Source organism: Saimiri boliviensis, chromosome 1 (assembly GCF_048565385.1).
Source record: "Saimiri boliviensis isolate mSaiBol1 chromosome 1, mSaiBol1.pri, whole genome shotgun sequence".
Taxonomy (NCBI): Eukaryota; Metazoa; Chordata; class Mammalia; order Primates; family Cebidae; genus Saimiri; species Saimiri boliviensis.
In genome coordinates this window covers 129,693,341-129,714,185 of record NC_133449.1, presented here as the reverse complement: position 1 = coordinate 129,714,185, position 20,845 = coordinate 129,693,341, and the positions used below count along the sequence as shown (strand labels likewise).

General features: G+C 44.9%; 1 protein-coding gene across 5 annotated transcripts in view; it reads left to right on the top strand.

Moving 5' to 3' along the window:
• The window catches only part of AFF3 (ALF transcription elongation factor 3), a 613,873-nt gene that overhangs the window by 31,476 nt on the left and 561,552 nt on the right, over positions 1–20,845 (top strand). For 2 of the 5 annotated variants that reach the window (XM_074404175.1, XM_074404171.1), the window contains exons 1-2: positions 8,221–8,279; positions 8,425–8,541. In XM_074404175.1, coding sequence (XP_074260276.1) covers positions 8,489–8,541 — 53 coding nt within the window. In that variant the 5' untranslated portion in view covers positions 8,221–8,279; positions 8,425–8,488. Of the gene's footprint in view, positions 1–4,635; positions 7,480–8,127; positions 8,280–8,424; positions 8,542–20,845 lie in introns of those variants that run through there. The other 3 variants (XM_074404166.1, XM_074404177.1, XM_010352080.3) reach the window with 3 other exon arrangements.

Here is a 20,845-nt window from a genome sequence, read left to right as displayed (position 1 = left end):
TGTCTAGAGAGTGACAGAAAGCAATGCTAAATTCATAAAATTGTAACTGTCTGTGCCAAGTATATGGAATTATAATAAGCATCACAGGTGAGTAGGAGCTTTGGAAAAACACTGGGAGCCATCCCCGGAAAGAGTTGCTCTCATTATTGATAGTGGTGAAGCAGGGCTGACCCTCGGGCCTGTAGCTCTAGTAGGAGCCCCTTCCTTCACTCTCCTCCTCTCATGACCTTGGGTTCCTGCTTTCTACCTCCCATTGTGCAGCTGTCTTTTTTTTCCATTGGAGACAGGGTCTCGCAGCAGTGTGATCACAGCTCACTGAAGCCTTGACCTTCGGAACTCAAATGATCCTCCCACCTCAGCCTCTTGAGTAGCTGGGACTACAGGCATGTGCCACCACGGTCAGCTAATTTTTTATTGTTTGTAGAGATGGGGTTTCACCATGTGGCCCAGGCTGGTCTTGAACTCCTAATTTAAGTGATCCTCCAGCCTCAGCCTCCCAAAGTACTAGGATTACAGGAATGAGCCACCACGCCTGGCCCAGCCTCTTTCTTGAAAACTAGCAGGGAGGCATCTTTCTTTCCAGGGGTTTCCTGCCTCCTTCCTTGTAGTGGGCATTTTCCTTCTTGTAGCCAGCTCCAACTTCTTTATGAAGCTCCCTTCTTCCAAGAAACCAACTCCAAATTAGAAGATGGGGTTTCTCTCATCTCCATGACTGACTCCCCCTCTCTGTATGGTATTCCACTGAGCAAAGACTTCTTTCTACCAAAGTGCTGAGGAAATACTTGAGCCCATAGGTCTCAATATATGGAGGACCAATAGAATGAATTTAGCGAAGCTGAGCTCTAATTGCATGCTTACTGCGAGCTTGTGAAACGTTAAGAAGGTACGGGGAAATCAATTTGGGGTCCATAAATATAAGGAACAATGTTGTTCCAGCTAGAGCTGAGCTCTTGAAAATAAAATAGGGAGTCTTTTCAGAGAGTGCACTTCCTACCACTGGAACCATTCATCTGGAGACTGGCCATACCAGGGTTGATATGGAGGGAATTGCTGCAATGGGTAGGAGGTTAGCTAGAGACAGACTCCATGCTTTCTCCCAACTTTCAAGCTTCTGCGATCTTATTATAGGGTTCTAACCCTGTAATGCAGTTTATATTTCAACATACTGTACTTAATTATTTGTTTTCCTAAACTTCTTCTGGAGTATATCAGCTTCATACAGTGATAATTAGTTTATTGAGAGAAACAATGACAAACTCTGAAACATGCATATTTTTGTATATGTGGCAAGGACACAAGAAAGGCTGACTATTATTATTCCTACAGTGTTTTTCATAAATGCAATCTGTTAGTATCCCTGTGAGGATATAACAGCAACTTAACCAGGTTAACAAATAACATGAAAATAAAGAAACAATTAATAATGTGGAATATTCAAAAAATGCTGGAGCCAGATTAATCAGTCTTCAGACAATTGGGTATGAGTTTCTTATTAATTAACTTGCTTACAATGAGAGTGAACTCAGAAGGCAAGATTACATGTAAGGAAATAATCATAGTTTTTTGTAAATCACACTTAATTCTTTGACAGTGCTGCCCCCATTGGGGCATATAGGCTGGGACATCTGGTAGACCTGACTATACCTAGCAATGTGTGGGGCACACTTAAGGGACTGTGACTTCTCTAATGGGTTAGCTGCAATGTTCAAAACACTGCTAGAGTGCCTTAGCCACATAGAGTCTTCTTTTGTTCCTGAAAGTCCAGATCTAGGCAGGATGGTCTAAAGATGGTAGAGTTATATGAAGCAGTCATCAAGGACCTAGCTTCCTTTTAATTTCAGACCTGCCAAATTTAGTCTCTAACTTTTGCTCCTAAAATCTATGATGGCTTCTCCACCTCACACTTCAACCTGCATTTTGGACAGGAAGAAGAAAGTGACCTAGAAGAAGGGGTGGTATCTACTGCAGGGAAGCAAAACATTCTGAGAAATCCCAGCTGACATAAACTGGTGTCTTACTGGCCGGAACTGAGTTACATGCCTAGTTCTTGCAATAGGAGAGAATGGAAAATACAGTTATGTGAGCTGGGCTTGTGACTTCCTCAAATCAGACTTACATTTTGCTGTGAAGGACAAATGCAGATGGACGTTGGGTGAGCAGCTAGCCAGGTCTGGGGCCTGAACTTGTTTATCTCAAGCTCCTGATTAGGTGACCTCTGCTGTCTGTTTCTTCTTGTTTGGGACTTGGGGACTTCCTGCGAGACTCTGAGTAGTGGGAGATGCCTCTATCTGAAAGACCTTGTGAGGATCTTCTGTTGCTGCCCTTTCCCCATCAATGTTTTACACATTAAGATATAACTTTGAAATGTCACTGTTTTTAGGCTGTGAGCCATAATTGCTGCATTTTCAGCTTCAGATTCCTCCGGGGGCTGCATGGGGACCACCAATCCATGCTTGAATACTCTCCGGTGCCCCAGAGAAAAGAGTCTGACACCCACAGTTGTATTGTGACTTTTCCCCCATGCTTCCCCCAGACCTAATCTAAGGGTCTCTCTCCTGAACACATTCCTCTTGCCATCTGTTAATATTTTACAGATAGCATAGCATTCCCATTTGAAGCAGACCAACACTTTGAGATTTGTTTAAGCCAAGAAGAGGATCCTACCTTTAAACAAGAAAAGGTTTATGGCTCTCCTGACATACTCCAGGGATTCCTGTCTGGCAGTGCTCAGGAAGAACAACTGAAAAAAACAGAACTCTAACATTTCAGAACTGTCAGAGACAAAAACTGACAGAGACAAAGAACATCCAATCAAGCCTTCTTATGTTGCAAAGGAAGACGCTGAGGCTAGAGACAAGGAGCGCCTCACTCCAGGTGCTGTTACGGCAGAACCCAAGGGGCAAAACTGGGCGGGAGGAGAATTGCAGAGAGGGGTAGAGGGCTCTCTCTCACCTTCCAACTGGGACTGTATTACTTTCATTATTTCAGTGCCTGTGAGCATGAGAATGCGCCAGTGCTATAGATAATTAAGGAAAAAGTTGTGGGAGGTGGAGTATCACAGCTACCAGAGATACCACACCAATTCCCAATCTGCCACGCTTTGGTTTGTGACACTAACCTGTTCCGTAGCATACTCACCTGTAAAATAAAAACAACGGCAACATAACTTATGTGCTTTTGGGAGGACTAAATGGAGCTGATACTTAGAACAGCACCCAGTTTATAGTAACATAGACATGTTTGCTAATGATATGGTTACCTCTCATTCTCAACAGGGTCTCAACAGAGTCCTCGAAACTTGCACAAATGACCAGGGCACATCTTGAAGAAGCATAAGAAAGAATCTGTGGGGATTTAAGTCAGGATGACTGGTTCTTGTTACCAGCACCAAGGGATCTTTTCATATCCCAAAATAATGAGATTATCCCCCAACATAGGTCAGCATGGCATAGAATATATGATCTGTGATAGGAGATGCTTTTCGGATCCTTTCATGAAAAGTAAATGTCCTTCCTGACTGCATTTTCAACTTTAGTATGTGTGCCTGCCTTTTTCTTCTTTTAAAAATGTAGTAAGCTTCACCCACCAACCTTTAGTACCAGCTGTATAACATCAAGACAAACATGCATGAAATGCTTATGCCCCATCCACTTTATTTTAAAACACTCTTCAATTTGTCAATACCTTAATTCTCTAAGCACTGTTACAGTGGCTGACCACTTTTGAAATTATCTGTGTTTTGTTTGGTGCTTGAAGGGCATGAAAAACTTCCCTCCACTTCCTTCTCCTCTCCCAGGGCTCATTTTCTCCTTTCTTTTCTCTGCCCTGCTTGCCCTCTGACCCTGCCTAGCTCTGCTGTTTCCAGGGACTTCTGAATCTAATTAATGTCATAGTGGCTATATAAGTGAATTATGTAGGCAGGAGGATGCTGGAAACTTTGAGGAAGGTACATTCCTTAGGGAAAAACCTGGTTTTGGTGAAAAGAAAGAAAAAAAAGAAAGAAAGAAAAAGAAAGAAAGAAAAAAGAAAGAAAGAAAGAAAGAAAGAAAGAGAAAGAAAGAAAAGAAAGGCGCATTCCCAGGAACATTCATTCCCAAGGGGGCAGAATGTCAGTGAAGTGTAATACCTCAGCAAGTACTTACGCTTAATAAATATCTGTTGTCTGATGAGCAGATGAAACCCTAGGAGCATCTCTTTTGACATCTGGGCAATATTCAGCTATTATGGAAGCTGGCTGCAGGGACAGATAGTCCAAATATGGTGCCATCTAAAACAGGTCTCAGCCCTTGACTGGGGTATTTGTCCCCTTTCTTCCCTCCCTCCTTTGCCCAGCCAGTTCACAACCATTTGCAGGGAGTATGTCCTTAGATGATCTCTGAAATGACCCTGGCTCCCAGGGCCCCAGAAAGGTCTCCAAATCCCCAAGACAGCAAACAGGCTAGGGGGAGGGGCATGAGTACTGAAGTTCTCCGCCAGAGGATACTGTCAGAAAGCCCAAGGCGGAGATGGTCCCTATGCCCCATGTTTCCATGGAAACATAGGAGGAGTGATGACAGCCAGCACAGCCACACCATCTGCTCAGGACCTGGTGAATGATGAAAAAAAAAAAAAAAAAAAAAAAAAAAACAGAGAAAGAAAGGCACCTCAAATCCTAGGTTAGATCCACTCAGAGATACCTGTGGAGAGAGAGGGAAAGGTCTGAAGACACGAGAACTCCTGGGTGGATCTAAAATCTATGCTGTTCTGGAGTTCACCATATTAGCATGTAATTTGCAAGGAGAAAGCCTAGAAGGTTTATCCTACAATCCCTGGATACGGTTTCAAACACCCAAGAAGCCTCTGGAAGAAGCAGATGGAGTGATGCATCTGCAGCTTTGCTGGAACAGGAGAGAATGGTGTCCTTTGGGATAAAGCTGGAGATGCTGTAGGGGCTGAGGCAGCTTGATGCTGCTCCTATCAACTTCCAGCAGGACCACCTGCAGAGCCGGCTTTTGGCTAGACATATTTTTCTAGGGGAATGGTGGGATTATAAAGAGAAAAATATCCCACTTGGTTACAAAAGTGACCTCTCAGTTGCAGATGAGTCTTCAGAATAAGGCATGAATTAAAGCCATGCAAGGCTTCTTTCTCTTCTATCAAATCATATCTGAAGGGAGATCTTAGATGCTATAGGTTTGTTTCTGGGTCTGTTTAGGAGGCTTCCAGTTCTAGATTGGCAGAATATAAGTAGGGCCCCAGACTGAGGAGGATTCATTTGTTAGTCTCTTTCTTTGGTACATTTAGTCTACACCAACCAACCAACCAACCTGACTCAGGAAGCCAAGCAGCTCCTCTCATTTAGCTGCTTCCCCCAGCGGCCGTCCCCTCAGCTGGGTGGTTTGATTCAGCTCCCAGGGGTGCTGTTTGCATCCATGTGGGGAGAAAAGCCCCTCAGGTCAGAAGCACTATAGGATGAGCAAAAGCTAAGATACAGCTTCGTAGAAAACATCATTCTAAAATTTTTATTTTTAGATAGTCTCCTCTTTTATATAAAAAAACTGCCCTTTTACTTCTGACATTCTAATCCCCAAAAGTCCAAACCCTTTTTTTGCTTTGTATTAAGGAGTTAAAATTTTGACAACTAGATTAAGTGCTCATTTTAGTTTGCATACCCAGAGGCTGGAGGATAATAGGAACATCTTCATAAACCAGATAAATAATAAAGATCTCCCACAAAGGCTCTCATTAACTGTTCTACATTTTACTTGTAAAAACTATTAATTTGGATTTCTCTCCACGACAGCTTAGTAAAAACAGTATCTGCAACTATTTGGGTTTCCTCAAAAGCCCTCATTCTCCAAGACACTATTACACGAAAACGTAACACGAAACAATCAATCCAACTATCCTCATGTTAGAGGCACCAAACAGAAAATCATGGCTATTCCTGAAGACATATTTTTAAATACTCGCCTTGCAATTGCTTTAGGTGCACGCACTCTCATATATTAACACAAGACATGAGAGTTTAAAATGCAAATTTTCCTATTACTACATGGTTTTTGGGAGAGCCTTTCATGAGTAAACCCCTCAACCAGCTCTATACTATCCCAGGGCCTTCCCTCTTTCCATTTCTGGGATCATCTATTTATCTTCAGCCTCCATGGTGAGGGCAAATCTGTATCTGAGCTCCAAGCCCAGCATGGGACTCGCAGTAAACACGGTTATGTTTGTCCTTCAGCGGCCCTCCTTTGTATAAACAGATGTGGTGGGAAGGGAAGGAAAGCCAGATCCCGGTGAGGGCAGGGAGGTCTCCTTTCAGAAGAAGCTTCCCAGCTGCAGCCAGGAGCACGGGAACAGGACACATTTCTTGTTCAGGCCTCAGAACTTGCAGTTCTTCCAGACAGGGGCTGTTCCTGCTCCCTCCTCCAGCCTCCACCCCCAGCCTTTGTTCCTGGGAATGCTGTCTAAATGTCTCGATCTCACTTTCGCCAAAGCAAACATTTCCAATAAGGCTTTATGCTAAGGAGATATTAGGAAGACAGATTTTTTTTCCTTTTCTCCAAATACAGTGTGCATTGGGATTTGGGCAGCCAGCCCTTCACACCTGTATTTTTTCCTACATTCGTATTCTCTATGTTCTTTCCTAACCTTCTTGCTACCTTCAGCTAATGAAGGGGAGTTTTAAGGGCTGGGAGTTATCAGCTTGTAAAATAACAATTCCATTTTCCCAGACTATGTTGATGCCGACTCTGCCTTAATTTAGAGTTTTACATTTTGCACATTAGTTATAGATGCTAGTGCAGAAAGGACTGATTCAGAGCTGGGGGAAAAGGGGGGCCAGGCTGAGCATTCTGAAATCTAGTCTCAAATAGGAAAGAAGTCTCACTGGCCTTTTGGTCTTCTATCTGTGTCCCGAACTGAGTTTGTTAATCCTCTTTCGGAGGTGGGTGAGGCGAGAGGGTGACTCTTCGGTTTGACGTTGGAGGGATCCCATCACTTGCACCCAAGGGTTTCCATTTCTGGCAGCCCCAGTCAGCGGTTCTTGTCCAAAAAGGAACAAAGGGGAGAGTGCTGGAAGGGACTCCCTCTTGGCTGGGAGTGCGAGGTTTGGTGTGCGTGGTGAGGCATAACTGCAGGCGCTGTGCTGCTCTCTAGGAATGCTGAGGAATCCCTGGTGAGAATCCGGAGCTTCGGCCAAGAGGTCAGGAGAGTCAGGGGGCCTTGGAGGGGCTTCCGGTTCTAGGCCAGCTGTGGAGCAGCAGAGGTATGGCCCTGACCGAGACATGCGCTTCTCAGCATGTCTCAGAAAGTAAGCCCGCGGAAGAGCTGTCTTTACAGTGAGAGAGGTTATTATTACTCTTTAGGAGCCACGATGAGACTCTATCACCCTTCTGGCTGATCACCTGCCTCTCCAGACCGGAGACTGGCGGCAAGTTTGCAGTAGACACCCGGAGGCCAGTCTGTCTCCCTTCCCCGTAAGAAATAAAAAGAAAGGAGGTTGGTTTCCAGGGCTGGCCAGCTGGAGGTTGGGTGGGATCCCCACTGGAGGCCAAACCGCAGAGGAGAGCAGGTCCGGGTGGAAGAGGTCTCCTCCGCGCCGCCCCTTTATTTCGCTGAACTTGCGGGCTCCAGAGACCTTAAACGGTTTGTTTGGGACGCTGCTGCTGCGGGCCGCACAGCTCTCTCCCCGCGCGTGGGCGGCCAGGGAATTCCCCTGCACCCACCCGGGTCCGCCGCCCACGGGAGCGCCCAGCAGGGTCAAGTGGATTCTGGGCCTAGGGAGAAGTGCGTGCAGCCCCGGCAGGGCCGGGCGGGGCCAGGCGCGGGCGGGCGGCCGAGGGATGCGGCAGGGCCAGGCAAAGCTCCGCATCCCCCCGCACTCGGCGCCGCCACCTCGCCGCCCTCTCCCGCTTGCGGGGCCGCCCCAGGCACCCCTGGGCTGCAGAGAGGCGGGCGGGCCGCGGAGGCGGCGGGAGAGTGGCGGAGGGGCGGCGCGGCCTGCGAGCGCCGCGGGACCCCGAGGAGCGGCGCGGGGAGCGCAGGGGCGCGCGGGGCGGGCGCGGCGCGGGGCTCACGGCGCGCGCGCGCCTCGGCCTCGCCCGCGCACACGCGCCTCCCGGAGGAGAAAGAGGCGGGCGGGCGGGCGCAGAGCACCGCGGCGGCGGCGGCTGCAGCGGGCCGGGCCGCCTGGAGGGAGGGGAGGAGGGGCGGGCGCTGGGCCGGGGGCGGGGGGCGGCGGCGGCGCGGCGAGCTAGCCGCTCTCTCCTGAGTGTGCCTGCGCACAAGCCGGGGAGCGGGTGAGTGCGCTGGCCGCTGCCGCCCGGCCGGCCCGGAGTCGAGGGTGGAGGGCGCCGGGAGCCCCGACCCGGGGGCGGGCGGCGGGCGGGCGGCGGCCGCTCCGGCGCGGTTGGGATGCACCTTGAGCGGCGCTTTTCGTTGCAGCGCGCGGGCGGCCCGAGCCTCGGCGGCAGCAGTAGCGGCGACGGCGGCTCTGACACCTCCCACCATGGACAGCTTCGACTTAGCCCTGCTCCAGGAATGGGACCTCGAGTCGCTGTGGTGAGTCCCCGTGCCGGCCGCTTCGGGCGGGCCGGAGCGGCGAGGGGCGGCCGCGGCGGCCCGCGCGCCCTCACCTGGGCGGGGGGCTCGGGGCGGCCGGCCGCCGTGGGGGTGGGGTGGGTTGGGGGCGCCCGCCTCGCCGGCCCTTTCCTGCCTCCCCGGGGGGATGCGTGGCCGCCTGCCGGTCTGTTTCCTCCTCTCCTGTCCCCCTCCCTCGCGGCGGCCCGCCCCAACCCAGGGGCTGGTGATCTAGGTAGCCAGGGGCAGAGTGCAGCTTTGGGGAGGAAAAGAAGCGATTTGAAGACTGTCACTAATGCCGGGGGATCCACCCGTCGGCCCCCTGCTCCTCTCACTTCCTTTCCCTCCGATTGCTCCCCCTCCCTCCTCCCCGAGAGCCTCCGGCTGGCACCAGCGACCCCCTGGAGTTGGCGCTGCTGCGAAGTGCCCTTAGAGGATGCTCCAGTCTCCCTGCCTGCGCCTGGTCTCGGCTGCATCCTTTCTGTCTCTCCCACCCACTCTCACCGAGATGGAAAAGTGAACACCCAGGGCAGGAGACGAGTGTTTCTCCGTGCGGGAATTCCAGAGGCCTTGGCCCAGGGAGACTCCTTTCCTCGAGGTTCACAATTCCTCTGGGCCCTTTCTTCACACCTCTTCACAGTTGCACTCCTCCTCCCCACCCCACTCAGGCGCCCCGCTATCCCTTTTTGCCACGCTCGCAGCTCGCAGCCTGGGGGGCACTCCAGGTTCTGTTTTCGGGGATTTCACACTGGGGAGCTGCTGTAGGTAAATCGCCGCTGGAAGAGGTTTGATTCCTGTTGCGGGTGTCTTAAAAATCCCATTGGCTGGTTCAGTATCCCTTTTATTCCCCCTTCTTTCTCTGCCTCCCTCCCCCCCCACAACTGTCTCTTAAATGTTTCCAACCAGCACTATTCAGGTGATAAAATTACTGCCCGCATATTCCTGGAGGAACTTGTGTTATGTTTAATATTTACGGGGATGAACATCTGCTGGAACAAGCATATTAACTGCACTCTGTTCTGCCTCTGGTAATCGCTTATTGTAGAGCTGAGCTTTTTTTTTTTTTTTTCTTTTGCTTTAACTCAGTAAAGAGTTCACATGTGTCTAAAACTGCAAGTGGTGTGCACATGAATATGCAATGTACAGTTTTAAAGCTAAACTGCTTTATGATTTATGACTCATATAGATGATATGTGGATCTGCGTGTATTTTCTGTGATTTGGGTTTCCAGTGACTTTTATTTTCCTAAAGACAAGTATAACAAAATAAACTGGACACAAAGCTAGCACATTATCGAACAGTTTCTTACAAAAGATCCTGTGATGAGTAAGTACAGCTTGCTCTGCATAATGTTGGTGCCCTAATGTAATAAAACTTTTACATGTTGCACTAGAAACTTCAAAGAGCCAGGGCAGAGAGAATATGAAACATGTTATGACTCTGTAAAAGTTGCTAATTACTATGTTGCTGCTCCTGGGGTTTCATTTACAGATACCTATTATTTTATAGGTTTACATTTAGAAATGTTGGTTTCTGGCACAAATTCAATAGCTTTCCAGATAGCAACTGTACTTTAAAAATGACGTTTGCTTTTCAAAGGCAGTTTTTCAGTCAAAGGGAAGAACTTACTGTTTTGGTATGTTTTTATGCTGCTTGTCTGTTTGCTGACTTAAAGTGAACCCCTTCATGACTTTTATAAGTCATATTTTGAGATTATCAGCCATAATTTGTGGATTCTTCCTGCACAGGGCCTGAGCTCTGTTTCCTTTTGCATCCTTAGTTCCCAGCTGAATTACCCTTGAGCAGTGTCACAGAATAAAAATCTTTTGAATTGACTTGAAATTTACATTAGATGCAGTACATTTATTATTTTTTAAAAAGCAGAAACATACATGTTTTTTAAAAAGTTGATGTACATGCAATCAGATTTTAATCAGTGCATTGGTTTTTGCCTTATGACAGCGTGCAGACTTTCTTGATCACAATATACTAGGGCAGTTTGGCTTGACCAGGGAGCGTTTCCAGTTTTGCAGATGTAGAATTACATTTTACAAAAGCTTTTATGTTTCTGGTAAGTTAAAGATAAACCAGACTTGAGTATGCATTTCTAACATGTTTAGGCATTTTTCTCAGTTACAGATGAATTTTTGGATGATGTTCTCTGTTTTATGGTTTACATAATTTTTTAAGTTTGTGGTTTATTTTTAAGCTTATAAATTGTTCAAAACATGAATATTTGAATACTTTCTGCATGTCCGATATTTTGATATCCATTGTTTTCTTATTTGAATGTCTTAATCCTGGAAAGGGTAAGTGGTAGTAGTCCCATTTTATAGATGAGGAAATAGAAGCTTTGAACTATTAAATAACTTTACTGAGGTCATAAAACAGATGACGGTAAACTTTTTAAAACTAACATTTACTTATCAGACGCTGTTCTGGGTACTTTTCATGTTTTAGCTCAGTTAATCTTCACAACATTATAAAGCAAGTATTGTTATTCTATGTTACAGATAGGAAAACTGAAGATGGGGAGATAGGGTAACCTGCCCAGAGACACACATCTAAATAGGTAGCAGCTGTATTTCCACCAAAAATTAGCTTCAAAGCGCAACTATCTGACTTCAAATCCAGTCAGACATTGCCATTTTCTAGAGTACTTCAAATGTCTCTCAGTTTATAAGGACAGCTCTGAAATTAATTACAAAACAAAATCTGATGGACTGGAAGTTAAGGTTCTTTTAAAATATCAAAGAGAAAGTTAGAGCCCTAAGTGGCATTAAAATTAAAAATTTGAAAATAAAATACCATAGTTAGGAAAGTATACCTGTTAATTATGAATTACTGTGTTAGAGCAATATACATTTTAAATAAAGAAGCTTTACATTGAAAGCTTCTTCCTTTAATTCTTCATAGAAAACATTTTTTTTTTTTTGAAGGAGGAAGGAGGAGGTACAGATTAATGGCAAAAGAGAATCTTATTTTAATCTCTAACAATTTTTTCTAATTGATGGACATCATTTTCCAGTTGAACAAATCGGAGTTTATTAGTTGTGACTGTGCCTTTGAATCTGAGCCGGTTTGTTCTTGCAGTCACAGAAAGTGTCCTCAAATGACTGTATAGATAATATGAAGGGAAAAGCTCAGTTACGTTGAATGTAATCAATATACACAATCAGCTGATAATTCAAGAACTACCTCCTTTGCATCCTTAACATACTCTTCCCCCTACTCAGAAACATCCATACTTATTTTTCAGCATGGGTTTTTTGAACCTGAATTATCCAGATGGCTGTTACAACCTTTTCAGCCATACCGTAAAGTTGAAAAAGATAGTCCTAATTTCCATCTCTAATTCCACTTCCAATTTCTGATTTGAAGCAAGACTGGAGGACTTGGAACAAGGTGAAGGTGCTCATTCAGCACCCGACACTGTAGCTTTGTTCTGTAGAGTCTTGAAGAGTTGGGCATTCAGTGAGTTAACAGGGACAGATATGCAGAGGTACAAGGCCATTCCCTCCACTCCCTGCTCCTCCTCCTGTGGTACACCAGCTTTTGATTAGGTGCTAGACATATAAGCCGTTCCTCAGGGCCTTTAAAATAATGACCATCCTTTTTAACAGGCCATCTGTTGCTTTCATTTATTCATTTAACAAATATTTATTGATCATCTCTTAAGTACAAGACCTTTTGCTGGTTGCTGTGGGGGATGCACAGATAAGTAAAGTGTTGCTTGTACATATTAATATTGTCTAGTGATGAAATTAAGACAAGTACACACTTGAAAAAGGAAGTTTTCAACACTGGTGATTCAGAAAAGAGACCATATTTGGGATTGGGGTGGTAGTAGAGGGTGGAAAGAGGAAAAATTGAGTTAAAAAAAGGCTTCCATGAAATAGGTGGCCTTTGAACTAAGTCTTGGAAGACAGATGGGATTTTTACAGATGGTGGGAGTGGGAATATTGAGAGTATATTGGGGCATCTTGGGCAAAGAAAACTTGAACAAGGGCTTTCATGGTGTCTCTGAAAGATCCTTTTATGCATCATGGTGAAATTACCTATACTGCATATTTTAAAGATGCAGACTCATAAGGTAGATTCAGTGAAGTTTTCCAAAATGAACTTGTGTTTCATCTTCCTTAAATCTTAACACATTTTAATCATTGGAGAGAAAGTCTATCAACATAAACAGTATAATAAATATTCTGATTTCCCTGGCACTCACCCCATTCCTCCATAGCTTCATATAAGCCAGATCCATACACTTTTGTTCAGATAGGCATTATTCTTTGTATTCCTTTAAGGTGGAGCCTTCGAAATTATAATACATGGATCATTTCATACTCATCAACCTGTTCAATTCAGTAAGTATTCACAGAGTATTAGGCAGAGGAGAGGTACCATTAAGGCAGTGACTTTCAAATGCTTCAGACCGTGATCCCCAGTAACAAATACACATTTAACACTGTCACCTACCACCCCTTGCACATGCATACACTTAACTGAAACAAGAGTGTCATGAAATATCTCTTGTTACTATGTATGATACACTTAGATATATCCTATCCTGCTTCTTTTCTGTTTCTTTTTAAAAATTTCCCATCCATAGGCTGAAACCTGCTGTTTAGACAACCCTGCTGTAGAGGATGCGAAGGACAGAGTGTGTTTGTTGGGAACTTACAGGAGAATAAGCCATACCCATAAATACCTGCAATCCAAGGCCTACACTGCCTGTTTGAGGGGGTTAAGATATTCACTTAACCATGAATATCTTGCTTTCAACAGGAAGATATTCCTGGCTAAGTGGCATTTGAAATGGGTCCTGGAGTAGAGTTTCAGGAGGAAATGAAAAGGAGGAAATCCACGTGGAAGGAAGACTGTGAATAGAAACAGGGAGGGAGGAAAGTGTGGATCTTGTTTGGTGAAGGTAGGCTAACACAGGCAGGGAGGGACGCGGAGCCACTAGCAATTCAGGCCCCCAAGGGCACTGCCCGGTAGTGCCCACGGACACTTTTGCTTGTCTTCACATCAACCCCCAGGGGACATGCCCAGGCCATTGGACGGCTTCCTCCAGGCCTCTTTAGACTTCCCTTCATAGTGCCAGAAAATGCCACGGATCCCTGATCTTGACCCTCAGTTGCCTCTACCCTTTCCTCCAGCTGCAGTAAAGCAAACATTTTAAGGCCTATCCCTATCCTTTGGTCAGCCCTTTTGGGTCAAAGCAGAGCACAAAGAAAGGGCAGAAGGAGAGTACAGGTGTCTCAGCCCCAGGTGTCCTGGAGTTGATTAGCAGAGAGCAGCCCTGCGGAGCTGGAGTTGTGAGATGCGCTTACTCACACTGGCCGAAGGTCACCATGTAGTGTAGTTGACTGCCTGGCTCTTATTGGCCCTCAGCATACCCCTGGAGGGGCCTCGGCAGGTACTGGGAGACAAAGGCTTCCCAGAAGAGTGGCTTCCAGGGCTAGGGCTGTGGGCAGCAACGGGGAAGGGGCCGCTCACCATGGAGGAGGCAGGGGGCCTCAATGGGAAGCAGTGGAGTGCTGCATCTGCTGTGGAGGAGTTCAGGCTTTGTGTGGGGCATGTTTCTGAGAAAGCCAGGTGGAGAGACTGGTTATTTCAGGGCACCGAGAACTTGGGGACTCCAGCTGGGCTGGGGTCCCAGAGGATGCCAGGGAGGAGGAGCCCAGGGAGAGTGCGCGTTAATGTGCAGATGGGTTTTTGACCAAATGTCTTTTGATGACGATGAAGATGAGTATTGTGTGTAGGGAAATGATTCCTTCCTGTGTTCCAGATTCTCCTTTGTGAAAATGTAGGAGGGTTTTAAAATGCTAAGAATCTATTTTTGGAGAATGTCCTTGTTAACCACAATCGGTTTAATCAATGGCACTCGAACAACTTGAACGAGGGCCTTTGGCTTTATACAGGTTAAAGTAAGAGGCAAATTAAGAAAAAAGGAAACCTCTCAATATGAAATGCAAGATTGTGTGTGTGTGTCTGTGTGTGTGTGTGTGTGTATGTATGTGTGTAATGTGTGTAAGTAGAATTTTTAACCTGGAATAGATTTACCTGTTTGGTGTTTTTTTTTTTTTTTTTTTTTTTTTTTTTTTTTTTTACTTTTATTTTTTGGGAATAAAGCCTTGGTGGCAAAATCAAGGCCATAAAAGATGATTTTAATATCATTTAATGGTAACATAATTTTGTTGTTGTTGTTGCTTTATTTCAAAGTGAAATCCATAAAACTTCTTTTCAATGTTGGCTGTTCCCTTTTGTCTTGTAATTTAATTGAGGTTTTTGAATTCAGCTGGCTCCAACCTTGCTTTCTGTTTGGCGCTGGGCAGCTCATGATTTTTCTCATTTCCTATTCTCAGTCTTGGTTTAATCACTTATAAAATGACAGCACTTAGACTGGCCTACCTCATAAGGTTGTGATGTTAAGTAATAAAAGTGTCAATTGCTTTGAATGCCAAATGTAGCTCTTCTATACCCTTTGCTTTCTTAAAAATGTCTCTTTTTCATAAACAAGGAAGGATACAGAAAGGCCACATGAGGTCAGATTCAGCAGTCCATGTGGCGCAGCGTTTTGTCCCTAGCAATAGGACCCAGGGACGGTTTTGAGTAGAGGTTGGTAGTTTTTCTTAGTCACGCATCATAGTCCAGGAGACAAATACGCTCTTTCTTATGGTTGTACTACTAACATGTAGATCTATTAACCATTACATAATCTTTTATGTTTCACTGAGAATGTATTGCATTACCAACCATTACATCGAATGACCTCATTTGGCACTGTGGGTCTCATTAAATTATGTCAGGCTAATCATAATTTAGTTTCACTAGAAACAAAATACACAGTGTTTATACCAGAGTAAGAGGACACCACCACCCAGTCCAAGAAACTAAATGGACTGAATCTAAGGAAACTTACACCCAGGACATGATAAGGGCCTCAAGTGTTTGAAGGCATTCAGCTGGGAAGTGGGTATAGAGTTGTTCTGGGTTGCTCAAGGGCAGGAGTAAGATCAGCGGGTGTGAGAGCATTTAACAGTGATGTGATGTGGGCCATCTCAAAGGGTAGCAGTTGACTTTGTAGAAAGACATTCCTGGTTAAGCAGAGCAGCAGCAATATGCTATCTCAGAGATTCCTTCCAGCTTCAAAATTCTATGATCATTCCCCTTACAGGGTAGCAGGAATCAGAGTGCAGAAGTCATTAGTTGTATTCACTTGTGTATTTTCCCTCTGCAATTTCCCCACTCACCTGTGGAGAAAGGCGCAGAGGGTACTTAAACTTCTTCACATAATTTCTTCCCAGGAGGCTCGTTGTTAGCGGAGGTAAACAAAAATGACTAATTTGGAGACCACTTTAACATAGCAACTCCACTTAGAGTTATGTGCTTAACTTGATACTGGAAATAATTTTATTTTTCCTTTTTTTATGGACAGGAAATTAGTTTTCGAAAATCCCCTAGAGGACTACGATGTGAGTCTGTTGGTCTTAGTTAAATTTTTCTTGTCATATCTGTACTGTTTACCTGAACTATGAAGTGACAGAACAGAATTTCAGTCAGTGTTCATTGACATGTTAATTAGCTACCTGGCAGTTTAGATAGAAAAAAGCTTTACTGTAGTGGATCACCACCGGTGCAGGGAAACCATCTGATTTTGTTTTAAAATTTCAAAATATGTTTGTTTTCACATAGAATGCTTCTAGAAGAAGAAAGGACTCAGGGTGTAGAAAATAGTTTTGAGAGCGTGGGTCACTACACTTAGCTCTCACTCGGGGAATACTTCTTAGACTTTCATGTGCATCCAGATAATCTAGAAGCCTCATTGAAATACACATCCTAATCTAACAGAACCAGGAGTCTGCATTTCTTTTCCTTTTTTTGAGATGGAGTCTTGCTCTGTCGCCAGGTGCTAGGCTGGAATGCAGTGGCACGATCTCAGCTCATTGCAACCTCTGCCTCCCAGGTTTAAGCAATTCTCCTGCCTCAGTCTCCCAAGTAGCTGGGACTACAGATCCACACCACCACATCCAGCTAATTTTTTTATTTTTAGTGGAGACGGGGTTTCACCATGTTGGCCAGGATAGTCTCGATCTCTTGACCTCGTGATCTGCCCGCCTTGGCCTCCCAAAGTGCTGGAATTACAGGAGTGAGCCACCGCTCCAGGAGTTGTCTGCCTTTCTAACTGGCTCCCAAGTAATAGTTTTGGTTCCCAAACCAAACTTTGACTTGTAAGGACTAAATGGATAAAAATTTTCTTTAAAAAGAAGCAGTTTCAACATTTGCATCTTCTTCGCCCTGTTTTGGGGATGCCTTTGTGTGATAATAGTAGAGTTCCACACAGCTTGATGGTTGGTTACATTTAGATGCAGTATTTATTTTATTTTTGTGAGTCTTTCTAATATAATTCTGATGAGTGAGGGGTGGTTAATTGTATTCTAGTGGAGATAGGGTGGGAAGTAAACATGAAAACCTAAGTGAACATAATTTGTAATAAATAAGCTAATCACTTTTTATAGCCTCTCAGTTCTAATCATTTTTCAAAGCCCGGGACCTTCTGCTATACCAGGCTTGAATGCTGACCGTAACTGGATAGTCTTATAGACACTTTTGGATTTGTGGAGAATCTCTTCATAACTCCTGTAGGCACCCAGGATTCAGACCAAATGTCCCTATTTTCCCTACCCATTCTGTCTTTGGGAGGACTGGGGTGGGGAGAATAGGAGTGTTGGGGGCGGGGTCAGCTGTTTGCAGAATTATTGCACTATCCCATGGCCATAGCTGCGAATTGCAACTTTCCTAGTGTCCTGGGAGAAATTACAACTCAAGACTCTACCTGGAACCAACAGTAGGTTTCAGATACCTCAGTTGGGAACCTTGCATCCCAGCTCTGCTAACCATCTTCTCTCTGCCCATTACCAGAGTATCCTGAGTCCATTAGGTGGTCAAACTTAGATGCCCTTTTCGTGCGTAATTTCCCATTTTATTTCATTAGAAAAATGTTTGCATATAGGATGGGTGATGCAAGGAAATATGGCACAATTGACTTTGCATGTTCTGTGATACTGACAGGAAGCTTATTGACTTTATCTTTCTAAGGAGGGTGTTTGTGTGCATGTAAGTACCTGAATGTACATACACACATTTTCATTCTCTGAAGTAGGCATTGAAAACTATAACTGACAAGAGAAACCCAGACTGGATTTAAACAATGGGGTTTATTTCAGATTTGGAAAAGAAAGGTGAATTTTCATGAATAGTAAGGCAAATTTAAATCTTGCTGTCTTAAGACACATGTGAACTGGTGGACGCAGGGCTTGCAATAGTATTTACCATCATTTGGGGCCACAGTTGTTATTTATACTCCTAGTGGTTGTGATACTGCCTTAATACATCATTGTCCATTATGTGATCTGAGTAATTGTGTTTAACCATTTCTTGCAATATGCAATATTTCTTTCCACTGTTCTAACTCTTCCTTCAGATTGCAGGGGAAGAGAGAGGAAAACAGTTGCCCTCAAGCCTGAAGACAGATCAGACCTATAGTAAGATAAGCAAATATTTGATTATTGCTTCAGTACTAGTGTCATCAAATTAATACATTTCAATTTTTATTTTTTATTTTTTGAGATGGAGTCTTGCTCTGTCTAGAGCGCAGTGGCGTGCTGTTGGCTCACTGCAACCTCCACCTCCCAGATTCAAGCAATTCTCCTGCCTCAGCCTCCCAAGTAGCTGGAATAACAGGTTCCCACCACCATGCTCAGCCAATTTTTGTATTTTTAGTAGAGATGGGGTTTCACCATCTTGGCCAGGCTGGTCTTGAACTTCTAACCTCGTGATCCACTCACCTTGGTCTCCAGAGTGATGGGATTACAGGCGTGAGCTACTGCACTTGGCCTACATTTTCTTTTACATTGAAGAAAACACAGTTTACTGACTATAAATATATAGTACAAATAACAGATAGGTGATTTAGACAACTCCCCCACCAAAAAAAAGACTGTCAGACTCAGAGATTTACTCTATTGGGTCCCAAGAAGAAACATTCAGGAGTTTCTTAAGAACAGAAAAGGCAACTGATGATGGTCAGGTAGGTTCTGACCCTTAGATGCATTATTCGGGCTTTTGCCTGGGGACCCTACCTTGGCTGAGAAGTGGGTCCCACAGGGCCCACTTGCTTCTTGTCCTACCAGTCATATTCCATGGCAGGGAGGCTTCTGGTGTTCTTTTTCAGCACTGCTGAGAAAGGTAGAAAGTGCAGTTGGATGTCTAAGACTTTATCTCATGCTGTGAGGTACATATCATCATTGGCCACAGACTGCAGTTTACTAAAATAGAAGCTCAGAGTGTCCTGGGAGGAAGCAGGTAGACATTCTTTGCTAGGCCTTCTCAGTGTCCTCAGGATTTGAATGTTTAGATCCTTCCACGTTCTGAAACATCCTGCCAGGTCCCTCTTCTCTTTAGGAGTGCCGGGGTCCCCAGCCACTGGGCTGTGGATTGGTATTGGCCCGGGGCCTGTTAGGAACTAGGCTGCACAACAGGAGGTGAGTGGAGGGTGAACAAGAGAAGCTTCATCTGTATTTACAGCTGCTTCCCATTGCTCGTATTACTGCCTGAGCTCCCGTCCCCTCTCAGATTAGCACTAGCCTTAGATTCTCATAGGAGCATGAACCCTATTGTGAACTGTGCATGTGAGGGATCTGGGTTATGTGCTCCTTGTGAGAATCTGATGCCTGCTGATCTGTCACCATCTCCCATCACCCCCAGATGGGACCCTCTAGTTGCAGGAAAACAAGCTCTGGGCTCCCACCGATTCTACATTATGGTGAGTTGTTTAATTATTTTATTGTATCTTATAAGGTAATAATAGAAATAAAGTATACAATAAATGTAATGCACTTGAATCATCCTGAAACCTTCCCCCCACCCCTAGTCCACGGAAAAATTGTCTTCCAAAAAATGGTCCCTTGTGCCAGAGAGGTTGGGGACTACTGACTGCTGTTGTGGGAGTGGAAATGAGGATTCACCTGAAAGGAGGATATAGCTTTAGCAACCCTCTGAGCAAAGTACATAAACTGTCTGCCATCTCGAGGAAATAGATGGCGGCCTCAGAAATGGGAAGACCACACTACTCCAACTCGCATCTCTGACTATGTGCAGTAGCCTCTCTGTTTTGATGGATAATCAAATGGGCTCACGTTTTACCGTGGTGGGCCAGCTGTGGCCCTAGCTGTATGACTCTCTAGGATGAAGCCCTTAATCTGTTTGGACTCAGGTTACAGTGACAGGGATAAAGTCCATTTTGCCTGAGCACCAGTGATCATCGGGTGCTGAGGGATATTGTAGAGCCCAGGACAGTGTTTGACGTGAGCCTGCTTAGTCCTTCGCAGGAGCATGTCCTTGTTCAGGAGAGGACAACTCAGTGGGTACCACCAGGACTCTTACTTATATTCCTTTCATTGAAGGTAGTTCCTTCCCCAGAACATGGCCTAGCTGTTTTTGAGAACCAGTCCTTGTAAGTGACTTCCTTTAATTTTTTTCAATAAGTAAGAGTTTTATCTTTTAGTATGAACAGAACACCTGAGAAAATTCTTTGGAGTCTGAAAGGAAGTAGGGTGTTTTGGTTTCTAATATTTAGAGGTAAATAATTAGTTACATAAATTGATTTCTAATCTTTTTCTTACTTTTATTCCTCAGCAGAACAAAAGTAGTATCTTAGGCCAGGCATGATGGTACAGGCTGATCATGCCTGTAATCCCAGCATTTTGGAAGGCCAAGGCAGGAGGATGGCTTAAGCCTAGGAGTTTGAGACCAGCTTGGGCAACATGGGGAGACCCCATCTCTACAGAAATACTAGCTGGCCATCATGGTGCAGACCTGTGGTTCCAGTTACTTGGATTGGTTGAGCCTGGAAGGTCAAGGCTGCAATGAGCCATGATTGCACCACTGCACCCCAGTGTGGGTGGCAGAGAGAGACTTTGTATTAGTAATGTTTTAGAGCCCTAAAATATGCAATAATGTAACACAATCTGTCTACAGTATAGAGGGCTTTAAGCTGCTCTTCGTAACTTTCTTCCTCTGGATTTCTAGGCTTCTGGGTTGAGGTAAGCATCCTTTTATTGAGCCAGACAAAGAAGTGAAGAAACCACATTTCTAGCCCTTGAAATGTTTATACTTCAGCCTGATAATAAGAACAGATTATTATTTCATTAGTATAAGTGGAGTTTTTACCTGCCCAGAATTCTGTGGAGTATATACAGGGGTACCCTACCCAGCATGGTAT